Genomic DNA, 19,273 nt, shown 5'->3' with positions numbered 1-19,273 from the left:
ATAAATGTTATGTCAATGTTAAAAAAAATAATTGTAAAAAAAATTGACTCCATACAAAATGACCGATCAGCTGACCGAGTTAGTATGAAAGTCGATTTTTTTTTACGGAGCGCCAACTTGTCTTCTCGGAACGCTTCGTATGCTTCAGTTTTCTGGTCTAATGTAGCTGGCCTTCTTCTTCAGGTGCGGGTGCGCAGTGAGTACTGCGCACGCGCAGACAGGACTCGCGCAGTTGTGCGATCTGTGCTGACCACCAGTACCGCCCGATGTTTAATTGCCCGAGTTGTTTAATTCAAATTATTTAGGTAGTCATAAAAATCTTACAAATTAAAAATAGTTGAAAATAAAGTAACATCAAGTGGGCGACCGGCCAACCACAAATGGCTGGCGGGCCGCAGGTTGAATACAGCTGAACTAAAGTTACATAAACATAATTTATCCATCTATTATCTATTATACCTATTCTTAACTACGTTAACACTTGTTATGTTAATTTAAGTCAAAACAAATCAAATAAATTTGAACGTCTACAAAGCCTTAGGTACAATTTATATCAAATGTTCTGCATTGAATTGTACCGCAATTTTTTAAAAAGGCTTACACAATGTTAAGTCCGTATTTGGACATTGAAACACAGTAGACTGTAATTTTATTGTACCCCTCTGTATGCAAGCGTTCCATGCAATTTTTTTAAGTGATCGAACTTGATCGATGTAAGGTGATGGAACGGATTCTAAACAACCAACTGATCCATTACCTAGAAGATCACTGTCTAATTAATGATCGTCAGTACGGGTTTCGACCAAAACGGTCCACAGGTGATCTTCTAGCGTACGTAACACACCTCTGGGGTGAAGCTATCGACAAGCATGGAGAATCGTTGGCTGTCAGCCTCGATATCTCCAAGGCTTTCGACAGGGTCTGGCACAGAAGTCTTCTCTCCAAGCTACCGGCATATGGTCTGCCTGCTCAGCTATGCACCTGGATTGCCAGCTTCCTACACAAGCGTAGCCTTCGTGTTTTAGTAGATGGTTGCGCTTCACAATTCTATGTAGTGAATGCTGGGGTCCCCCAGGGATCTGTGCTATCTCCCACACTCTTTCTTTTGCATATCAATGATATGCTCTCCCTTGGGAACATACATTGCTATGCAGATGATAGTACAGTGCATGGTGGATACCACGGACGCGCAGTGGCTGGGAGGGCGGAAACTGAGGAGAGGCGGGAGAATCTTGTCATTGAACTCGATAGGACGTTAGAGCTCATCGCCAAATGGGGTTCTGATAATCTTGTTGAGTTTAATGCCAAGAAAACACAGGTATGCGCTCTCACAGCGAAAAAGTCACCATTTTACTCTCACCCCTCCCTCTGTGGCACACCGCTGATGATACAAAGCAAAATCGCCATGCTGGGGATGGACATTCGCTGCGACCTTAGTCCAAGGGATTACATCGAGGCTATTATAAAAACAGCTTCACGGAAACTCGGAGTTCTGAACAAGAAGCGGCGTTTTTTCACGCCACAACAACTGTGCCTGTTATACAAAACACAGGTACGGTCTTGCGTTGAATATTGCTCGCACCTTTGGGATGGCTCCGCTAAGTACCTACTGGTGGCCTTGGACCGGTTGCAGCGACGTGCAGTACGCATTATTGGCGACGTAAAGGTCACAAACACCCTTGAACCTTTACAATTGCGTCGCGAGATAGCAGCACTGAGCGCTTTCTATCGACTGTATCACGGCGAGTGCTCTGAGGAATTATTTTCTCTAATTCCTGCTTCCCCCTTCCTTCTTAAGTCCACGCGAGCTGGTTCTCGATGTCACCGCCTAACTGTGACATCAATTCCATCGCGCACAAAGAAATTTGGCAACTCCTTTCTTTGTCGCACTACCAAAAAATGGAATTCCTTACCAGCTCACGTGTTCCCCTCCTCTTACAACCCGGGTTCCTTCAAACGAGGCGTGAAGAGGCATCTTGCGGGCCGGCAAGGCGAAGGCGGCTAGTGCAGAACGTTTTTCCCGTCTGTACTGGCCGTCGTCGCGTATGGACTCTACTACCACTTACCATCAGGTGGAATAGAGTCATTTGCCATCCCGGACATATAAAAAAAAAAAAAATCGAAGTGCATACTGCATAATATAACAGCTCTACTATATTATGCAGTATATAGCTCTATCGCTATTGGCAAATCGCATGGAAAATGTAAGTATGTCTTTGGCCTGTTTAGTGTTTATCGTTACTCTTAAACTCGTAGACAGAGTTTCTCTTTCATAATACATTGATATTTACAAGAATAGACTTGAAAGTGTACAAAAAAGGTTCTTATGGCATTTATCTTATAGTCAAAATTTAGCTAAAAATCGGCCAAGTTACGAAGATAGGCTCTCACATTTTAAGCTTCTTTCTCTTTACGATCGTAGACGCGTCCTCGATAACATTTTCCTATATAAGTTATTGAACGGAACTATCGACTGTAGTTACCTCCTTTCTAAAATTATGATTCGTGCTCCTAAAAAGACCACTAGACCATCTGTGTATACTCTCTTCGTTGAAAAACTTACTCACTTCCGTCAGGGGCGCTGCTCTCCAATTAACAAGCTAATCATCGATTTTAATAATATCTACAAAATGCTCAATAATATGATTAACAATAAGAAAGTGTCAAACGAAGCTCTTAAAATTGATATTTTTAATGACAATTTGAATCAGTTTCGTAAAAAAAATATCTTTTTTTTCCTCGATTATAATGTATAAAATAATGTATCAATTTTTGTTTTTAACATCTTTTTCTTTATGTATAAATGTACCTCTTCCTTTTGTATGCTTTTAATCAAATAATTAATATTCAAAAATTTTAAATGTTCTCAGATATTTATATTTTATTCATTTTATACCAATCAAGTGATAATTTTATAATAATTTAATTGTTAATGTCTTTTCTATTTGTTATAAATATTTTGATTTTTAAAATTATTTTTTTTTGTTAACTCGAAATGTTGATATACTTTGCAACACCTATAATTTAGGAGACACTTGATTTGTATAACGTTATGTTTAAAGACTCAATTGTATTTATTAGTGTACTTCTTGTTGGTGTTGATATTATAATAAATAAATAAATAATGCACAAATAGCCATTTTTTTTAAAAAGAAACACATATTTTTATTTATCATTTTTATTCAATTAAACAATAGTTGGCTTTTTTAAATGATCATAATAATTAATTTAACTATTAATTTTACTTATTTTTTGTAATGTCAATTTTTTAATATTATGATGTATTACAATATTTTAATGTAGCTCAAAATGGTTTGAATGTAGTTTTATAAAATTATAAAAGGTTTTAAATTGAAATGAGTAGACATCGCACGCCACTTTCATTAAAATATTAAAATAAGTTGTAACAAAGTAAAGTTCGTAACAAAGTACTAAAAATATTTCTAGAACGAAAGAACAAAATAGTTCTGTATGAGAATAAAGTGAAAATATACGTTATTGTTAACTAAAAGAGAAAAACTAAAAATATAGTTATAATAAACAAAAATAAAATCAATACTCTGTACAAAATGTAGTCTTATTGCAAAGTAAGCGATATCTTCTGGATATGAGGAATTTAGGAAACATTTGAATAAAGGACATGAGATTAATAAATTATTATGGTCAGTAGTTTGTGTAAGTGTTAAAGCATAAATTAATTGAAATATTTCCTAAGCACAATTCTTAATATCCGTAAATCGAGGATATGCTATTATATTGATAGATATGATATATAGTAATATGTGGCATCAAAAATGTATCTATTTTTATATAAATGATTAATAGATTATAGATAGTTGTCATTTACATTTTCTATTTCTATTTGCTAGCCATAGACAAAAAATTATCTGAACTGCGCTCAGCAATCGGCATCTGCCATCTTGTTTTTAACATGGCGGTTGATCACATTTTTCGTAATTAGTGTTAGTAGCGTCGATTTTTTGACATAATATTACGTATTATAATGGATAGTGATAATAATCTATTGAGTATCATTATTTGATTTAACAAAGTTATTTCACTTGGTGGTATCTGCGAATTCGTATTTTCTTCATTAATCCAGGCATTCACACGCCTTTAGGGGGAGCCTAACCCCAAGCCGCTTACTTGAAATTATTGATTTTTCTTGTTGCTCAAATATGATGATGTACACGGTAAGAATATTTTTTAATATACATATTATAGAGACGTAGAAAATATTACGTATGCTCTTAACCTAATCTATTAATAGTTTTCAAACATTGATGAAAAATAAAATATGACCCATATTGTTTAAAACATAGCACAATGCATTTTGTTTAAAGCACAATGTAACAATGGACGCTTTCTCAGATAAAATATTTATATCATGACTATTAATAAATATAGCAATTTTTGAATCATTCTCTTTTAGATATTGTTGAATTTTGTCTTAACTGTCATCAGAAGTATTCAGAGGTTATAGCGGTGAATTTTTATATGTAAATTGGATATACATATAAAATTCAGATAGAGTAGTAAGAACTTAGTAGAGTAGGAAATAATATATTTTGTTTTAATATTACTAGGTAATAATACATTTACCACACTTTACACTCGATACAAATATTTTGCTGAATGTATTATTCACTATTGTATAAATAAAACTACCAATATATAATATACTATTATGTGTATATTATCATTTCTTTTGTGAATGTGTGAACTGTCAATATGTTTATTTGTCTAAATTTTGTAATCACCAGATGATAATGTTTAATAAGAAGTATAAATAGGAGCTAAGAGCAGTTTTCGTTACAGATTACCCTATGTATGGATAGTCAACGCTTTTCTGTATTGATATTTCTTATCACAATGCTTTCATGTTTGAAAAAATACTTATAAATGATGTATATAAATATTTATAACAACACAGATTGTTTTTGATGCCAGGCTTACAGTTTATTTATTATAATACAACATGTACCCTTAATATATTATTTCACCATCTACTATGATGAGTCCAATACAGCTTGAATCAATCAATTTAGCATTTTGGCAATTAATAATAAATGAAACAACTTATATCATCGTAATAGATACTGATTTTAAAATAGCATAATATATTATTATGTATGTTAACAATAATAACATAATATTTACTCAATGTTTGCCATTTGCCTTCTAACTAAATTCTGGATCATACTCTACCTACATATTGAGGTATTGAAATGGTGGAAGATATTTTGTTCTGATTTATTAATAAACATCAAAACCACACACTTCCCACATTTATTTATTTATTTATAATAGCACACTTACAACATACATATAAAGCATTGAAAAGATCAATTACAAGTGTACATAGCACTTCAAGATTCATCTAATCAAATTCAAATTAAAAGTAACAAAAAATCATCAGTAATTTAAAAAAAATTTCAAAATTAGATAATAAATATGTCATTATTATAATAAAATCATAATTAATTAAAATCAGTCGGTAAAATCATAATTAAAAATTATTAAAAGTATTATTTAAAACTAATCATGCATTTTATAATAATTAAGTGACTTATTTCTAAAGATTGAGGGAGAGTCACAAAAATGTCAATGTCCTGAATTGATTTAACAATATTGTTATATTTATTACACAACCATACTAAGGGCGCTTGTTTACCAATATGAGACTTTACGCTAGGAGTATGAAATATTTTGTGGGTGTGAGTACTTCTGTGTGCCCTAGACGGAACTGATATCAGTATTCTTTCAATCAATTCTGAGTTGGTTAACTTATAATTAATAATATAAATAACACATTTACCAAGTTATTGTTATATTACTTGATTGCTAATGAAGAGGATTTAAAAGAAGGTGTTGAATAAGCCATTAGATGGCATAGATAGTTTAGTGTTAATAATTCCTAATAAAATATAATAATTCCTTAGGGTACAAGTACAGAGCAAGATACGCGCTTCAGTGACAAGGAGAAAAAGCTAATGAAGCAAATGAAGTTCGGAGATTGTTTGACGCAGCAGGTAATATTTTTTGTTTTTATTTTATTTTTAACTTATAGAAGATATGTGTAGGTAAACTGTCAAATATAATAATGTCCTCCAGACCAATTTGGGCCTTACTTCTGGCTACTAGACTTACAAAGTAGTCACTTTAAAACATAGTTAGTAAAGTAAGAGCATGTAAATTTAAAAATTATACTGCTGTGCTAATGCCTCTCTTTTATGAAGAGAAGGTTTTGGAGTTTACTTTATTGCGGGTTAGTAGATGCACATAGCAGACTTTCAGTATTTACAGGTTTCTTTACAATATTTACCTTGATCACCGCTGATCATGAGATTAATTATTATAAAAAACAAATTAAGCACATGAAAATTTAGTGGTGCATTGATTTAAACTCAGATATCAGTTAAGATTTTTAATTTCAGATATCAGTTAAGATTTTTATGGATGAAGTCTGTTTGTTATGCCATGCCAATATAGTATACCCAATTTTATTATTTTCACTCATAGGTGGACATGTCCAAGGTGAAGCTAGATGTGCTGAAGCCATGGATCACACAGAAGATTACGGAGATTCTTAAGATGGAAGATGACGTCGTCATCGACTATGTCAATAATCAACTCGAGGAAAAGGTGACTAACACCTTATTACTCTTTATAATATTAATATTTATAAACACATGTAATCATTGCAGTTTCCTTTCCATTTTATATATATGAAATTTGTTATATTATATTGGATATAAAATGAAAGTTTGCAATAACGCACAAGGAAACTGCAATTGAAGTATACTATTGTTAAATGTATATTGATTGGCTATGGCTATTTTTATGGTCCCCACCGGTTAGCGCGCCGCCGCCGCCGCCTGCCGCAGCTGCCCGCCGCCGCCGCCCGCCCCGCTCCACTCTTACGGAGGCCCTTAGCATTCTCAATCGGTATTTACGGGGAAATTAAATACTTAAACAATGCTAACTCAATAAAAAGTGCGTTGACGACGATATGTCTCGTGAGCTCATGTAGCATACGACGCTCTGGAGGCGTTCAGAGAGATACTTGACTCGTGGTAGGGAAGTCTCCTTCGTTAGGCATTGCGGTCAGCATAATGTGGTTGTGTTCGCAAAACCCTTACAGATGCAAGAAATTGAAGACAGAAGCGAAGCCGCTCGTCGTGCTTCGTAACCGTCGGTGGTAGCGGAGCAGGAGACGTCGCGCGACGCCGCGGCGCCGTCGCCTCGCAGTCTCCTCGTCTAGCTGCGACGGCTGCCGTCGTCTACACATTTAATTAAAATCATGTACTTAATAGTATAACATTCGCTTCCCTGCTCGAGTCATTTTTGTCGCATTTATGACCCACAGATAGCTACCGAATGACGCTCTGGACGCCTCGTTGAGCCGAATTTTATTTTCTCCGAACCGACTATTCTGTAAACGCCATATGTGTATGGGATCTATTCAGCAGATGATTGTGTGAAATGCTTCGTTTAATGATCACTAATTAATTAATGTTTTCTTCCGTTCCGCTTCCTCGCCTCCCAGTTCCCATGTCCAAAGAAAATGCAGATCAACTTAACTGGGTTCCTCAATGGAAAAAATGCTCGGCTGTTCATGGGAGAGCTGTGGGAGCTGTTACTGAGCGCACAGGCGAGTGAAAACGGCATACCGGAGTCTTTCACGCAGCAGAAAAAGGAGGAAATAAAGAAACGAATGGTTTGTATATTATAATATAAAGAAGGATAAAATGTATTTGTTTTGTGCTTATCAAACAAAACCTAATTTTATATATTATTGCTCTAGGAGGAACAACAAAAAGACAAGGATAAAGATAAAGATCGTCGCAGGTCGCGTTCGCGATCTCGGCGGCGCTCTCGCGACCGGCGCCGCTCACGGTCCAGGTCACGTGACCGTTCTTCTGACAGGAAGTATGATCTGTTTAATGTCATTAATATATATTAGTATTAGTAATATATGTAATCAATAATTATAATTTAATATTTAAAAAAAAATAGATTCTTATTTGCTGTATATGGTATTTAAATAAAATCTGTATGCAATTCATTGTAGCGCAAAATATTATAAATAAAAAGTTCCTTAATAGCTAAGCATACATATTTTCAAGAAGTTATCATTACTAATCATTTAAACACCCTGTCAGTTGTGGGTGTAAAAAAAGAAGAAAAAAACATCCGTTAAGTTACGGGTACAATAAAATAACCTTGTTTTTAAAATTTATATAATTGTAGACATCGCAGTGGAGGCAGTCCTCGCCGTTCACGCAGACGCAGCCGTGATAAGAGCAGCCAGTCTAAACCATCCCATGTCGATGAAATCAAGCTACCAGAGCCAAAAGGTAGTTGTTAAATAATTACATTCATAACATACCTAATATAATTTATAAATATGTTTAATTGTATATTAGATTTGTTTCGATTACTAGACATGTTTAAATAGTGCATAATAATTACCTTGCTGTATTTTTTATTATAAATATAAGTATTGTACAGTTTTCTAAAATGTTAAGAAAAATAATATATACTATTCTGCTGCTTAAACATGTGAATGTTGTGTTCAGAGTTCATGTATTTTATGTTAAAGTTCCTTTTTGTTTAATGCTTAGAAAATGGAAAGTCACCTGAGAAAGTTGAAGAATCTGAAAGCAAGGAAGAAGTGAACCATAACTCCACAACTGAGACTGTTAAGGAAGAAGTCCAAGAGGAGCCAGCGAAGGAAGAAAAAACTGAGACTGAAACTAAATCTAGATCAGCATCACCAGAGAAGTATGTAGACAAAGTAATTTGAATTATTTAGATTATTTTGACAAAGTTTGATAAACTCATTTTATAAATATAATAAATAACTTAAAATTCCCTTTCTAAACATATTAATTGAAAAAATATGAATTATTCAATAATGTAAAATACGAGGGTAGGTCCAAAGGTCCATGGAGTTTAAGTACTAAAAGTTTATATAAAGCCCAAATTCAAGCTTAATTTCAACACATTTATTACTTAGAGATAGTAATTTTTCTCCCATCACTTTTTTACAATTAATCTATTATAAAGAATAAAATATAGCATCTTTTAATTGATTAAACAATAAATGTGTGGTATTCTCCGACTATTGCGGTGTCCGGTGCGATGGTTGCGGTGAAGGTGCCAAAATATAGTAGCCAACTTCTAGTTGATTTTGTTTTATTTAACGAAGCTAAGTTTTATTTATATTTTTTAATGTAATGTAAGCAATATATGTGAAACACCGTTAAACTGATTTTTACTTTTTTTGCCATTCCCCTGAATTGAGCTATGAGCGCAGTTGACATATCTTGAGGTTACATACTATATGTATATATAAATTATACTAATGCTGACTTTTATCTTGTAACTTATTGTTTGTAATTTTTGACATTTCTTTAGGCCAGCAGCTGAAAAAGAAGAAGAAAAGCCTGTTGAAAAAACGCGCAACTCATCTAGTGAACGCCGATCTTCATCTGCATCATCACGTAAGTTCGTTTTTGATAGGTATGTTATTAATTATTAAAAAAACCTTTCAACACTTCTATCTGGCGTGGTATAAATAATGGTCTTTCAAGTGGGCAATGGGTACAACACCTTAACTTAAGACTGCAAGTCCAAATCTTTTATATTCTGAGTATTTTCTTTTACATCTTATTATTTTACTATTAGGTGGGAGTGCCAAGAAGAGATCTTCTCACAAGAAAAGGCAGTATCGTTCCAACCGTGACTCATCTACAAGTGTTAGTCCAAGGCGCAGTTCACGCAGGGAAAGGTAAGAATGATTCTGGTAATATGGTTCTAGAGTTTAGTCATAGATTGTGATGCTGCATGGCAATAAAAACTCTTTTAATGATAAAGGAAAATGATTTTTTTTTAATTTTAGTAAGTTTTAAAAATTTATAACACATTAAAGTAATTATAATTTACTTTAACAGTTACTTCTATTCCATTTTATTTGCATGTACATATTGCTAATAATACATAACATTTTAATATGTAATATTAGGAGCAAGTCTCGTCGCCGCAGCAGTCGCCGTCGTTCGGTGGATCGCCGCGAACGGGAACGGGAGCGGGAGCGAGAGCGCGAGAGGGAGCGACGTCGGCGTGAGCGGGAGCGGCGAGAGAGGTACGTGGAATTATTTACTTTATTGCATATACATAATTATGTATTCGTTAGAGTTTATGATGCATTAAAACTGAACCGCTAAAAATCTGCAATATAGCGTATTTAAGCTTTTACTATTTTGTTGAACGAATCTCCATTTGGTAATTATTTACTTTTTGTATTTGGTAGTTATATAAAAGTAATATGCTATTATCAATAGTGTTTTCAATTTTAACATTGACCACATTTTTTTAACATAAAAGTTATATACGCCAGGTCGCGAGAACGTCGCCGATCGCTCGAAAGACGTAGACGCACACGTTCACGCTCTCGACGACGTTCAAGAGACAGGTAATTTTCTTTTATTTTTTTTCCTTTTCATCTCTTTATTTTATAGTTACTTTATATTTATTATAAAACAAGAACATGTAATCCACGCTTGTCACTTCAATAGCCTGAATTAGAGAGTAACTAAAATAGTGGGCTTAAACTACGAAGCGCAGTTACTTTTACTCTACTAGTACGGTAAACCTATATATATATATATATATATATATATATATATATATATGTATATTCTTGCTTATTTAATTTTATAATATACTAAAACCTCTGACTCATCAGCAGCTTCTAGTACAAATTTTATATACAGTAGTTTTTTCTGTTAGGCATTACAAAAAAAAGATGTCGCCTTATTTATTATGTATATTATATCATATCGTATATAAACTTATATCCAGACTATTACAGTATACCATCCATTTTAACAATTAGGATTGATTTAGATTGTATTAAAAATCATAAATTTATTATGTAAAAAAATGTTTTGACTAAAACATTTAAAAAGCTCATTTAACAATGTAGTGAAGTCGATCAACCCTTTCCATGCGCTTGGTTTTCTTCAACCTATAGTTATATAGTAAACGTTATAATTTAAAACGTGGCCCCATACGAGCCGATGTATTAGAAGCATGCTTCGCTTCTTGTAGCTTCCTATACGATATGAAATATCGGATATCGGAATAGTGTTGCAAGTTTCTGAATTATTTAAGTATAAGAACGTGTGAAAAGTATGAATAATAAGCTTTCAAATGTAGTATAGTACTTGTATAAGAATAATAATTCTTTATAATAGATTAATTGTAAAAAATGTAAATAAGGATTGTGATACTATGGCCATACCAATGTTGTCTATATTTTAAGAAACGTAATAATATGCCTACCGTATTGATCTCATAAAAAGACGCTCGTATGAAGATGGCGACATCGAAAATATGATCCCGCATGGAAAGGGTAAAAATAGAAAAATATATGTGTTTCAATAAAACACTTATTTGCATGCTTGAAAATAATAATATTACGTACAACGAATGCTTGTAATTTAGCTTTTAGCAGTAGCGTATCTTAATCATGACTTTTAGATTTATTTTGGTTCATACTGTTAACATAAATAATAAATAATGATATATATCTGCCTTTTGTCATTTTTATGTTAATGAAAATAATTTTATTTAAATTTTACCATAAATATATACATAACGTGTAGGTCTCGCGATCGTAGACGTTCGCGTTCCCGCAGGCGTTCGCGCTCCCGTCGTCGCTCCGGGCGTCGCTCGCGGGACCGGCGCTCGCGGGACCGCCGCTCGCGAGACCGCCGCACCAGGGACAGGTCGAGGTAAGTAGCGATGCAGATTCAAAAATTATTCAGTTGCTATTAGAAATAAGCGAAATAATTATTTATCAATACATTTTATTTGATGATTTTTTCTATTTATTTTTTATTGAATATTCTCTTTTTATTAGGGATAAAAGGTCAAGAGATCGTTCCGGAAAAGAGAGAAGATCGAGGGATAGAAAGTCCCGTGATAGAAGGTCGAGCGATTTGATTAAAGAGCGCTTAGAGAAATCTGTATCCATACCACGTAAAGGTAAATAAAATTTAAATGATTTATTTTTATTCCATCAATAGTTAAATATTAAGATTAATACGGCCAGTACGCATGCCTGACATGACATCGCGTCTCGGGTATTAGTTTTTTTGTTGTGTTTGCTCAACAGAGTAAATAGTGAGAAGTTTAGTTTTGTTTTTGTTTTTAATTCGTTGCTTTTAGCATTGTCTCTTATCATTAGTAGTTAGGTTGACAAAAAAAATACCACAGCCCTTTAAATACTAAAAGTGCATATTGGATTAGCTTATTATACATATGATATTGGATTATATCCATATATAATATAATACGTTATAAAAAAATAATTATTTTTAATTTCTTTTTGTAAGAAAATGGAGACAGCCTAAATACTTTATACTTTACTTTATACTTGTTACACCACAAGGTGGTGTAACAATAATATGCCACCATTATTTGTCATTTTTTTTTCGATTGCATTAAATTGATTACATAGAATATTGCTTTAAATACATTAGTCACAACTTTATATGCGCTCTCTTTTCGAAACTTTGGTACGCTAAATTACATGAAACAGATTATATTAATTTATATGTTTTTTTTTAACTTTTAACAGAAAACTTGGAAAAATTACGCAAGAAATCTCCTGAACGTGTATCTGTTCCCCGAGAGCGCTCTAAGGAACCTGAATCGAGTTCTAGTCGTGAATCATCCGTAGTAAACGAAAAACCTGTTCTTCAAAATGAAGGCATGTTTAAACCAATTCAATCAACTGAGGACGATGACAAGGAAGATTTTATTGCAGTACCGGTTCTCAGAGAGTATTCAAAGAGTCTATCTCGGACACCTTCACCATTTCTAAGGAAGCATGAAATCTTAAACAAAAAATCTGATAAGTCTGGTGACGATGCTTCTGGAAAAGAACAAAACGAAGAAGAAGCTACTAAAGTCCAAGAAGCAAAGAAATCAAAACGTAAAGGAAGGCAATCTGAATCGGAGAGTGACAGTAGTGAAGGAGTCTCTAAATCAAAAAACAAATCGAAACTGAAACGTAAAGAGAAACCAACTTCAAAGAGATCTAAGAAAACAAAAAAAGAAAGCTCTTCAAGTGAGAGCGAGTCCGATGATTCTTCCTCAAGTGATTCAGAGGAAGATAGAAAGAAGAAAAGCAAAAAAAATCCTAAAAAGAAGTTGGCGAAAAAGTCACGAAAGAAGAGAGCTCGATCTTCGAGTTCAGAATCGAGTTCAGAGGAAGAGGTGAAACATAAGAGTTCTAAAAGTAAACAAAAGAACATTCCAGAAGAATCTGATATTGATAAGAAGTCGAAGAAACGAGGTAAAGATTCTAATACCGAACGTTCGAGGCCAGATAAAGAAAGTAAACAAGTTAAAACTAAAAAAGCTGACAATTCGGAAGATTCTCGTGACGATAGCTCTGATAGTGATGAGAAGTCAACTAAAAAGAAAGCTAAACACGATTCTACTTCATCTGAAAAAGAAATGAGACGTAAAAAAGGAGATCCGGCTAAAGAAAAAGTAGCTTCGCCTGAAGTTTCTAAATCCAAGAAAGGTGAGGAGAAACCAACTAAAACTAAACATGCCGATGATATAAAATCAAAATCACGTGATGATGGCGAGAAAAAAGCTAAGAAGAGAGAGAAAGAAGATTCCTCATCCGACAGTGACCAAGTATCAAAGAAGAAAGCTAGGAAGAAGGTTTCAGATTCAGAATCCGATTCGGACAGCGATGAACCTAAAAAGTCTAAAAAGGCTAAGAAACATAAGAAACACTCAAAGAAGCATAAGAAACATAAAAAACACAAGAAAGCTTCTAAGCGAAAAGACGATTCTTCTGACAGTGACGAGGCAGAAGAGGAAGAAGAGGAGGAAGGTAAGGTGAATAACGAGGACTTGGAGAAAAAACTTCGTGAGCGGGCATTAAAGTCTATGAAAAAGCAAACGAGCGTATCTGGCTCAGATTAATATTTAGCTCTTTAAGGATTAAATTATATTTAAAATTGCGATATTCTTCATTGATTGTTCATCCAAATCAAAAATTTGTGCTGTTTTGACTGTATAATAATTGTTATGGTTGAACATTTTTTGATATTTGTCACATTGAATAGGATTCTATATAAGTAAGCACACATTTCAGTGGTGACTTTTTCGATAAAACTTTAATGTTTATTAATATGCTATGTAACTAAAAAAGTTTTAATGAAGTAGGAAGTATGATTTTAAGATTACGTGTATGTCTTTGTTAGTAATAAAATTTGCTAATTATGCATTATTGTTTTATTATTTAAATAAATATGTTTAGTTACAAATGTTAAAACCACATATTTATTATGTCATTAAATATGAAATGGTCGGAAGTGGTCTGAAGTATAAACTCGTTTTCCAAGTAAAGTTTATCTTGATCTTGAAAAAAACAATGAGTAATTATAGCATTAACATTTTATTTAATAGATTCACACATATCCATTTTTTATCTTATCAATACAATAATAAAATTAATAGTTTGGATTAGTTTATCACAATAATGGTTCTTTGGTTTTTATAATATACTTTGTATTCCTCTTATGTGGAACAGATAATAGCATTACATATTTCTCCTTAAGCCCAATTCATATTTTAAACCAAAACGACACTTAAACAGTTTTTTTTAAATATAGTTTTGTCCTGAATGACCCACTGGCTACATTTACATTTTGTCTCAATACATTTTATTAATGAATGTTTAATAATTCTTAATACATTTATGAAGCCTAATCTTAACAATAAGTCGAAACCAGTTGCATTTTTATGTCAATCCTTATCTCTGTCATATTATCTCCGCGTGTAACCTCTATAGCCGGTTACTAAGCTAGGAGTTACACCACTGCTGTAGATATTACCGAAACCGCCTTTTTTGTTATAATATCCGTATCCAAGGTGACCACCGCCTTGGTAATAAGGATTGTTATAACCGCTGTAAGAGGCTAAGCCACCGTTGCCACCGTAACCACCGTATCCTCCATTACCTGTGTACGCGCTACCTTCATATCCACTAGGGCCATATCCTGGTGAAGCGTAACCACTTGGACCAAATTCGTTTGGAACATATCCACTGGGGTTATATACGCCGGGTCCGAACTTGTTGGAGTTATATACGCTTGGGATGTTTCCTCCAAACTCTTTATAAGTACCGTAACCTTCATAACCACCTATACCAGATACTTCATTATAACCCAAGTTGTTATGACCGGCATAGCCATAATTTTTGAGCGAGTTGTCATAACCGTCGAATCTTTTAGAGGCGGGATTGTTATTTAATTTGTCATCTATTGTTCCGAAACCTGTTACTGAAAATCCGTAGCCACCAGGATTGCTTCCACCCCAGTCTGAATACTGATGAGAATCTGTAATTAAGTGCAATTGTTTAATATAATATAGATATAGGATATGATGTAGTTTTCTAATGTTTTACCAACATTAATAAATTACCTGTTAAATACCTATAATAACGCTATTCGCTACCTATCCGGTCCGATTTCATAGGGTAACTCTTTTTATATCCCATTCCATGGTATTTTAAATGTAGATTAAAAAATATTACGCAATAAAAATATGCATTTACATAGTATGTGGTATATTTTTACAGAAAATTTTAAAATATAAATGCTCTTATTTTGATCTAATGATGTGATAAAAATGAAAAATGTGTTTACTATACAAAATAGATATTCTGTCGTAGACTTTTACTTTGAAATTGCAAATCTACCAATCTTTTAGACATTTCAGTTTTTGTGATAAACAAAAACTATATTTGACAGCGTTCGCTTTAATAGCGTTCATAATTTCAATATTCTCTCCGACTACGATGACAGCAATATCTTAAAAATGTTCAAAACATAAACACACCATATCCGACTTCTAATGACAATATTTATGATATAAAACTTTGAATATAAGTAGCTTCGTTACTATGATTTACGCATACACACGATTCTATAAAATTAATTGTTAAAAAATATAAACAAAATAAAAATAAATAATATAATAAATATATAATATAAAATATATATGCATATTTATATACAAATAAATATGTTAAAATCGTTTTTTTTCATTCTAAATAGTTAGTAAGTAAACTTTTAGAACTCACATGAACTGCCTTCGGTTTTCAAATCATCGTTTAATTCATTTTGGTCTTTCACTATAGGAGATATATTCCTCAAATATTTTTCCTTATTTTCCGATGTTGCCTTTGTAGTTGATACGACCAGCATCATTATAATATACTTAACGCTCGACATCTGTAAAAAGTTATATAGTAATTATATAAGTATATAATAAGTATTTACAAAAGAATTATCAACTTAAAGTCTGCGCTGCATGGCGGGATAAGCTCAAATGGCTATAAAAAGTTGATGATGTATGTATGAATTAGTCCTTTATTGACTCATCACTGGGGAAAGTCCTCCTGCTACGAGAAGGCTTTTACGAGAAATATCCTAACATATTTTTCCGTAAGGGAATATGGTAGGAAATTATGGTAGGATGGGGCAGGATTTTACTAGAAAAATGCAGATCCTCACGATGTCTATTTTTCACCGAGCACGAAGTAAAAATACCACTTGAAAACTTAATGGTTCTTGCCTAAATTTAACACCGTGGTTTTTTTTTCGACTATTTTGCAAAAATATACGTGCACTGTCCACAGTACCTTCTGATGGTAAGTATAAGTAGGTACCCCCTATTTGTAAATACTAAAAAATGTAAAAATTTTGATGTTCATGTTTTAATATGTAGATATTATTTTGTCAGCGTCTACGAAATATGAGTAATGATAATGGTCTTTAATGCAAATTAACACGAGTAATTATTACTACGCGAAGGTAAACTATACTTGTACGTAAGCGTTTAACATTCTGACCCTCGAAATATTCACTGTGAATTCTTTGTTAGACAATTCACAGTAGAGTTAGCCAAATGGAAAATATTATTGCTAAAAATAACATAAATTATATATTAGCAAGGTCTCATTCAACTTGGAACAGAATAAAAAATTTGGTGGCATTTCTAAGACAACAAAAACACATGCACATGAATCCAAGTCGAAACATATTTCGTCTGTATGCTTCACGACTCGGTTCCGAGTCATAAAGTAACTATAAATGACATTATGCGATCCCGAGTGCTTGCTTAACGAATGACAAAGTAATGGGTTGATAAAAATATAAATAGTTTCTTTATTTATTTGTTATATATTACAGTATTCGGTCGACTTTACAGTGTAAACGATTTATCCCTACAAATGAGCTAGAACTGCTAGGATTCGTCACTGTTGTACATACTACGCTTTGTTTATTATTATATCCTGAAGTTCTCTCAGTAAAATTTTATTAGTGAATTTTTATTTAGTAAAGTTGTTAGAAGCTCAGGAAATTTCCATTAATTTAATTACCTGCAATTTTCCCTTATAAAGTTTTAAGTACCTGTTTAACTGTTGCTATACTTTTTTTAGTATAAAATCCTTCGTGATGCACAAAAGTATGGGAAAGTTATACAAAAAAATACACACAACTTTTATCTTTATTGTGTAAAATAACATTTAACTTATGACAATATATAGGTTATTGAATTAGTAGTTTTTGGGAAATATTATAGTGCATAAGTGTGTACGCAAACGCAGGTGCACTCACTATTCCCTAATTCTCATAATCCGATGAGACGCCAATCTGACACGACTGCAAAAAGTTCAGGCTCCCATTCCCATTCCAGGAGAGTACAAACTTCTAATTTCCAGACTCCGGACCATTACCAGGAATTTTCGACATAAAAACCCAATAACTTTTTATTGGCCTGACCCGGAATTTGAACCCAGGACCAAAGGATCTGCGATCTTATATCGAACCACTAGATCAACGAGGCAGTAAAGTACCTATAACACTATCATTCATCATGTCTTTATAGTAGTAGTGATAAAATATATGTATATATTTTTTTACTAATTAACTTTTCTAAAAAAAATCCAAAAAAAATAATCTTTGGGGATTATTCCACCACATTGCGCAAATACGAGTTGGTGGATATACATGTGACAGATCCGACGCATACAGTATTAATAAGCATGTTTTCCTTAACACGCGAACACGAAATGAATTATGAACACTAATTAAGCATATGAAATTTCCTTGGTGCTTTTCTGGGCTTGAACCCGCAATCAGCGGTCAAGATGCAGGTGTTCTTATCACTGGACCACAGTTATCACTATATATCTAAAAAGAGCCGTACTACTATATTGAATAGAATACTATTAATAATGAAAAGTTAATTTTTATACTCCTGTGTACAAGTATTAAACGAAGGTGTTTCTTATTTCTCATCATTGTTAAAAAAAACCGTGACTCATACAGGTTTGCACATAAAACTAGTAATAGTGGCATTGAAGAATAATGAAAAAAATCTAAATTAATTTTTTTTAATAAATTCTTACACACAATGTATTTTGCCGACACAAATTGTAACTAAATACTAAGACTAATAAATTGCACATAAAATTCAAATATTCAACATGAATAGAACGCATGAATACTGAATGTGTTACGTTATGGTACTGTATATATTTAAACTGTCCCACACATTATTCAATTAAATTATAATAATATTTTTTTATTGAAAATAAATGGGAGAATTGAATCATAAAATATAAGAATATTTTTTTGGAACTAATTTATTGAATAATAACTATTATTATTTTAAATAAATATTTCATTCATTTGACAGTTATCATCTCGAAATTTAAATACGTAATATGTCGAACTTACATTGGAATTGGTGTCCACCACTCGGCACTATTGCGGATGAGTCTGAATGCGCTCTGCGTGCGTACGCATACGGTCGAACCTTTATAAACCGTGGGAGTTTTTGTCTTATAATTGACAATGGTAACTGAGGGGTAATGAGTCTGTTTGTAGGCAATCCGTCCTTCTGTAAAGATGCAATGACGCAGACTAATTTTAGCATGATACAATGTGTCATTTTCCTACGAGTAATAAAATCATAGCTTACCTGTAATAGTTGAGGTCAACACTATATTTGTGTAGTTTATTACTTGATTTATTTTGATGTATAAATAGATATGTAGATATATGACAATCAAGTAGGAAAGCAAAACTTAATTTGTTTATATTTTTTTAAAACAAGGAGAATAATTATAAATATGCCAGAAAAGTGCAAAAACATTCCTATC

At 32.9% G+C, this 19,273-nt stretch overlaps 2 protein-coding genes across 4 annotated transcripts; one reads left to right on the top strand and one right to left on the bottom strand.

Annotated features, from left to right (window-relative positions):
* The first annotated feature begins 3,908 nt into the window (after positions 1 to 3,908).
* Positions 3,909 to 14,321, top strand: LOC126768598 (peptidyl-prolyl cis-trans isomerase G). Of its 3 annotated transcripts, none has more exons than XM_050486783.1 (14): positions 3,909 to 4,193; positions 5,943 to 6,032; positions 6,523 to 6,645; positions 7,550 to 7,720; positions 7,808 to 7,932; positions 8,254 to 8,360; positions 8,628 to 8,787; positions 9,424 to 9,509; positions 9,694 to 9,796; positions 10,031 to 10,150; positions 10,406 to 10,480; positions 11,691 to 11,804; positions 11,933 to 12,057; positions 12,653 to 14,321. In XM_050486783.1, the coding sequence occupies exons 1-14, from the start codon at positions 4,179 to 4,181 to the stop codon at positions 14,017 to 14,019; spliced, it is 2,781 nt and encodes a 926-aa protein (XP_050342740.1). In that variant the 5' UTR covers positions 3,909 to 4,178; the 3' UTR covers positions 14,020 to 14,321. The 3 variants fall into 3 exon arrangements, with proteins under 3 accessions (XP_050342740.1, XP_050342739.1, XP_050342741.1); XM_050486782.1 differs by having other exon boundaries at positions 11,676 to 11,804; XM_050486784.1 differs by lacking the exons at positions 3,909 to 4,193; positions 5,943 to 6,032; positions 6,523 to 6,645 and adding an exon at positions 6,862 to 6,948 and having other exon boundaries at positions 11,676 to 11,804.
* A 154-nt stretch (positions 14,322 to 14,475) lies between these two features.
* On the bottom strand, positions 14,476 to 18,968 carry LOC126768599 (uncharacterized). Its single transcript, XM_050486785.1, has 3 exons — positions 18,849 to 18,968; positions 16,184 to 16,334; positions 14,476 to 15,437 (listed from the first exon to the last, which is right to left on the bottom strand). Exons 2-3 carry the CDS (start codon positions 16,332 to 16,334, stop codon positions 14,866 to 14,868), a joined length of 723 nt encoding a protein of 240 aa, XP_050342742.1. The 5' UTR covers positions 18,849 to 18,968; the 3' UTR covers positions 14,476 to 14,865.
* Between the last annotated feature and the right edge of the window lie 305 nt (positions 18,969 to 19,273).

This window comes from Nymphalis io, chromosome 5, assembly GCF_905147045.1.
Source record: "Nymphalis io chromosome 5, ilAglIoxx1.1, whole genome shotgun sequence".
NCBI lineage: Eukaryota > Metazoa > Arthropoda > Insecta > Lepidoptera > Nymphalidae > Nymphalis > Nymphalis io.
The sequence above is the reverse complement of the archived record's forward strand: the minus strand, read 5'-3'. Positions and strand labels throughout refer to the sequence as shown.

Coding starts and splice junctions, on each gene's coding strand:
- LOC126768598 (XM_050486782.1), top strand. Junction 6,646..7,549: donor ATAATCAACTCGAGGAAAAG/GTGACTAACACC, acceptor CTCGCCTCCCAG/TTCCCATGTCCAAAGAAAAT. Junction 9,510..9,693: donor ATCTTCATCTGCATCATCAC/GTAAGTTCGTTT, acceptor TTTTACTATTAG/GTGGGAGTGCCAAGAAGAGA.
- LOC126768599 (XM_050486785.1), bottom strand. CDS start 16,334: ATGTCGAGCGTTAAGTATATTATAATGATGCTGGTCGTATCAACTACA. Junction 15,438..16,183: donor GAAAACCGAAGGCAGTTCAT/GTGAGTTCTAAA, acceptor ACTTAATTACAG/ATTCTCATCAGTATTCAGAC.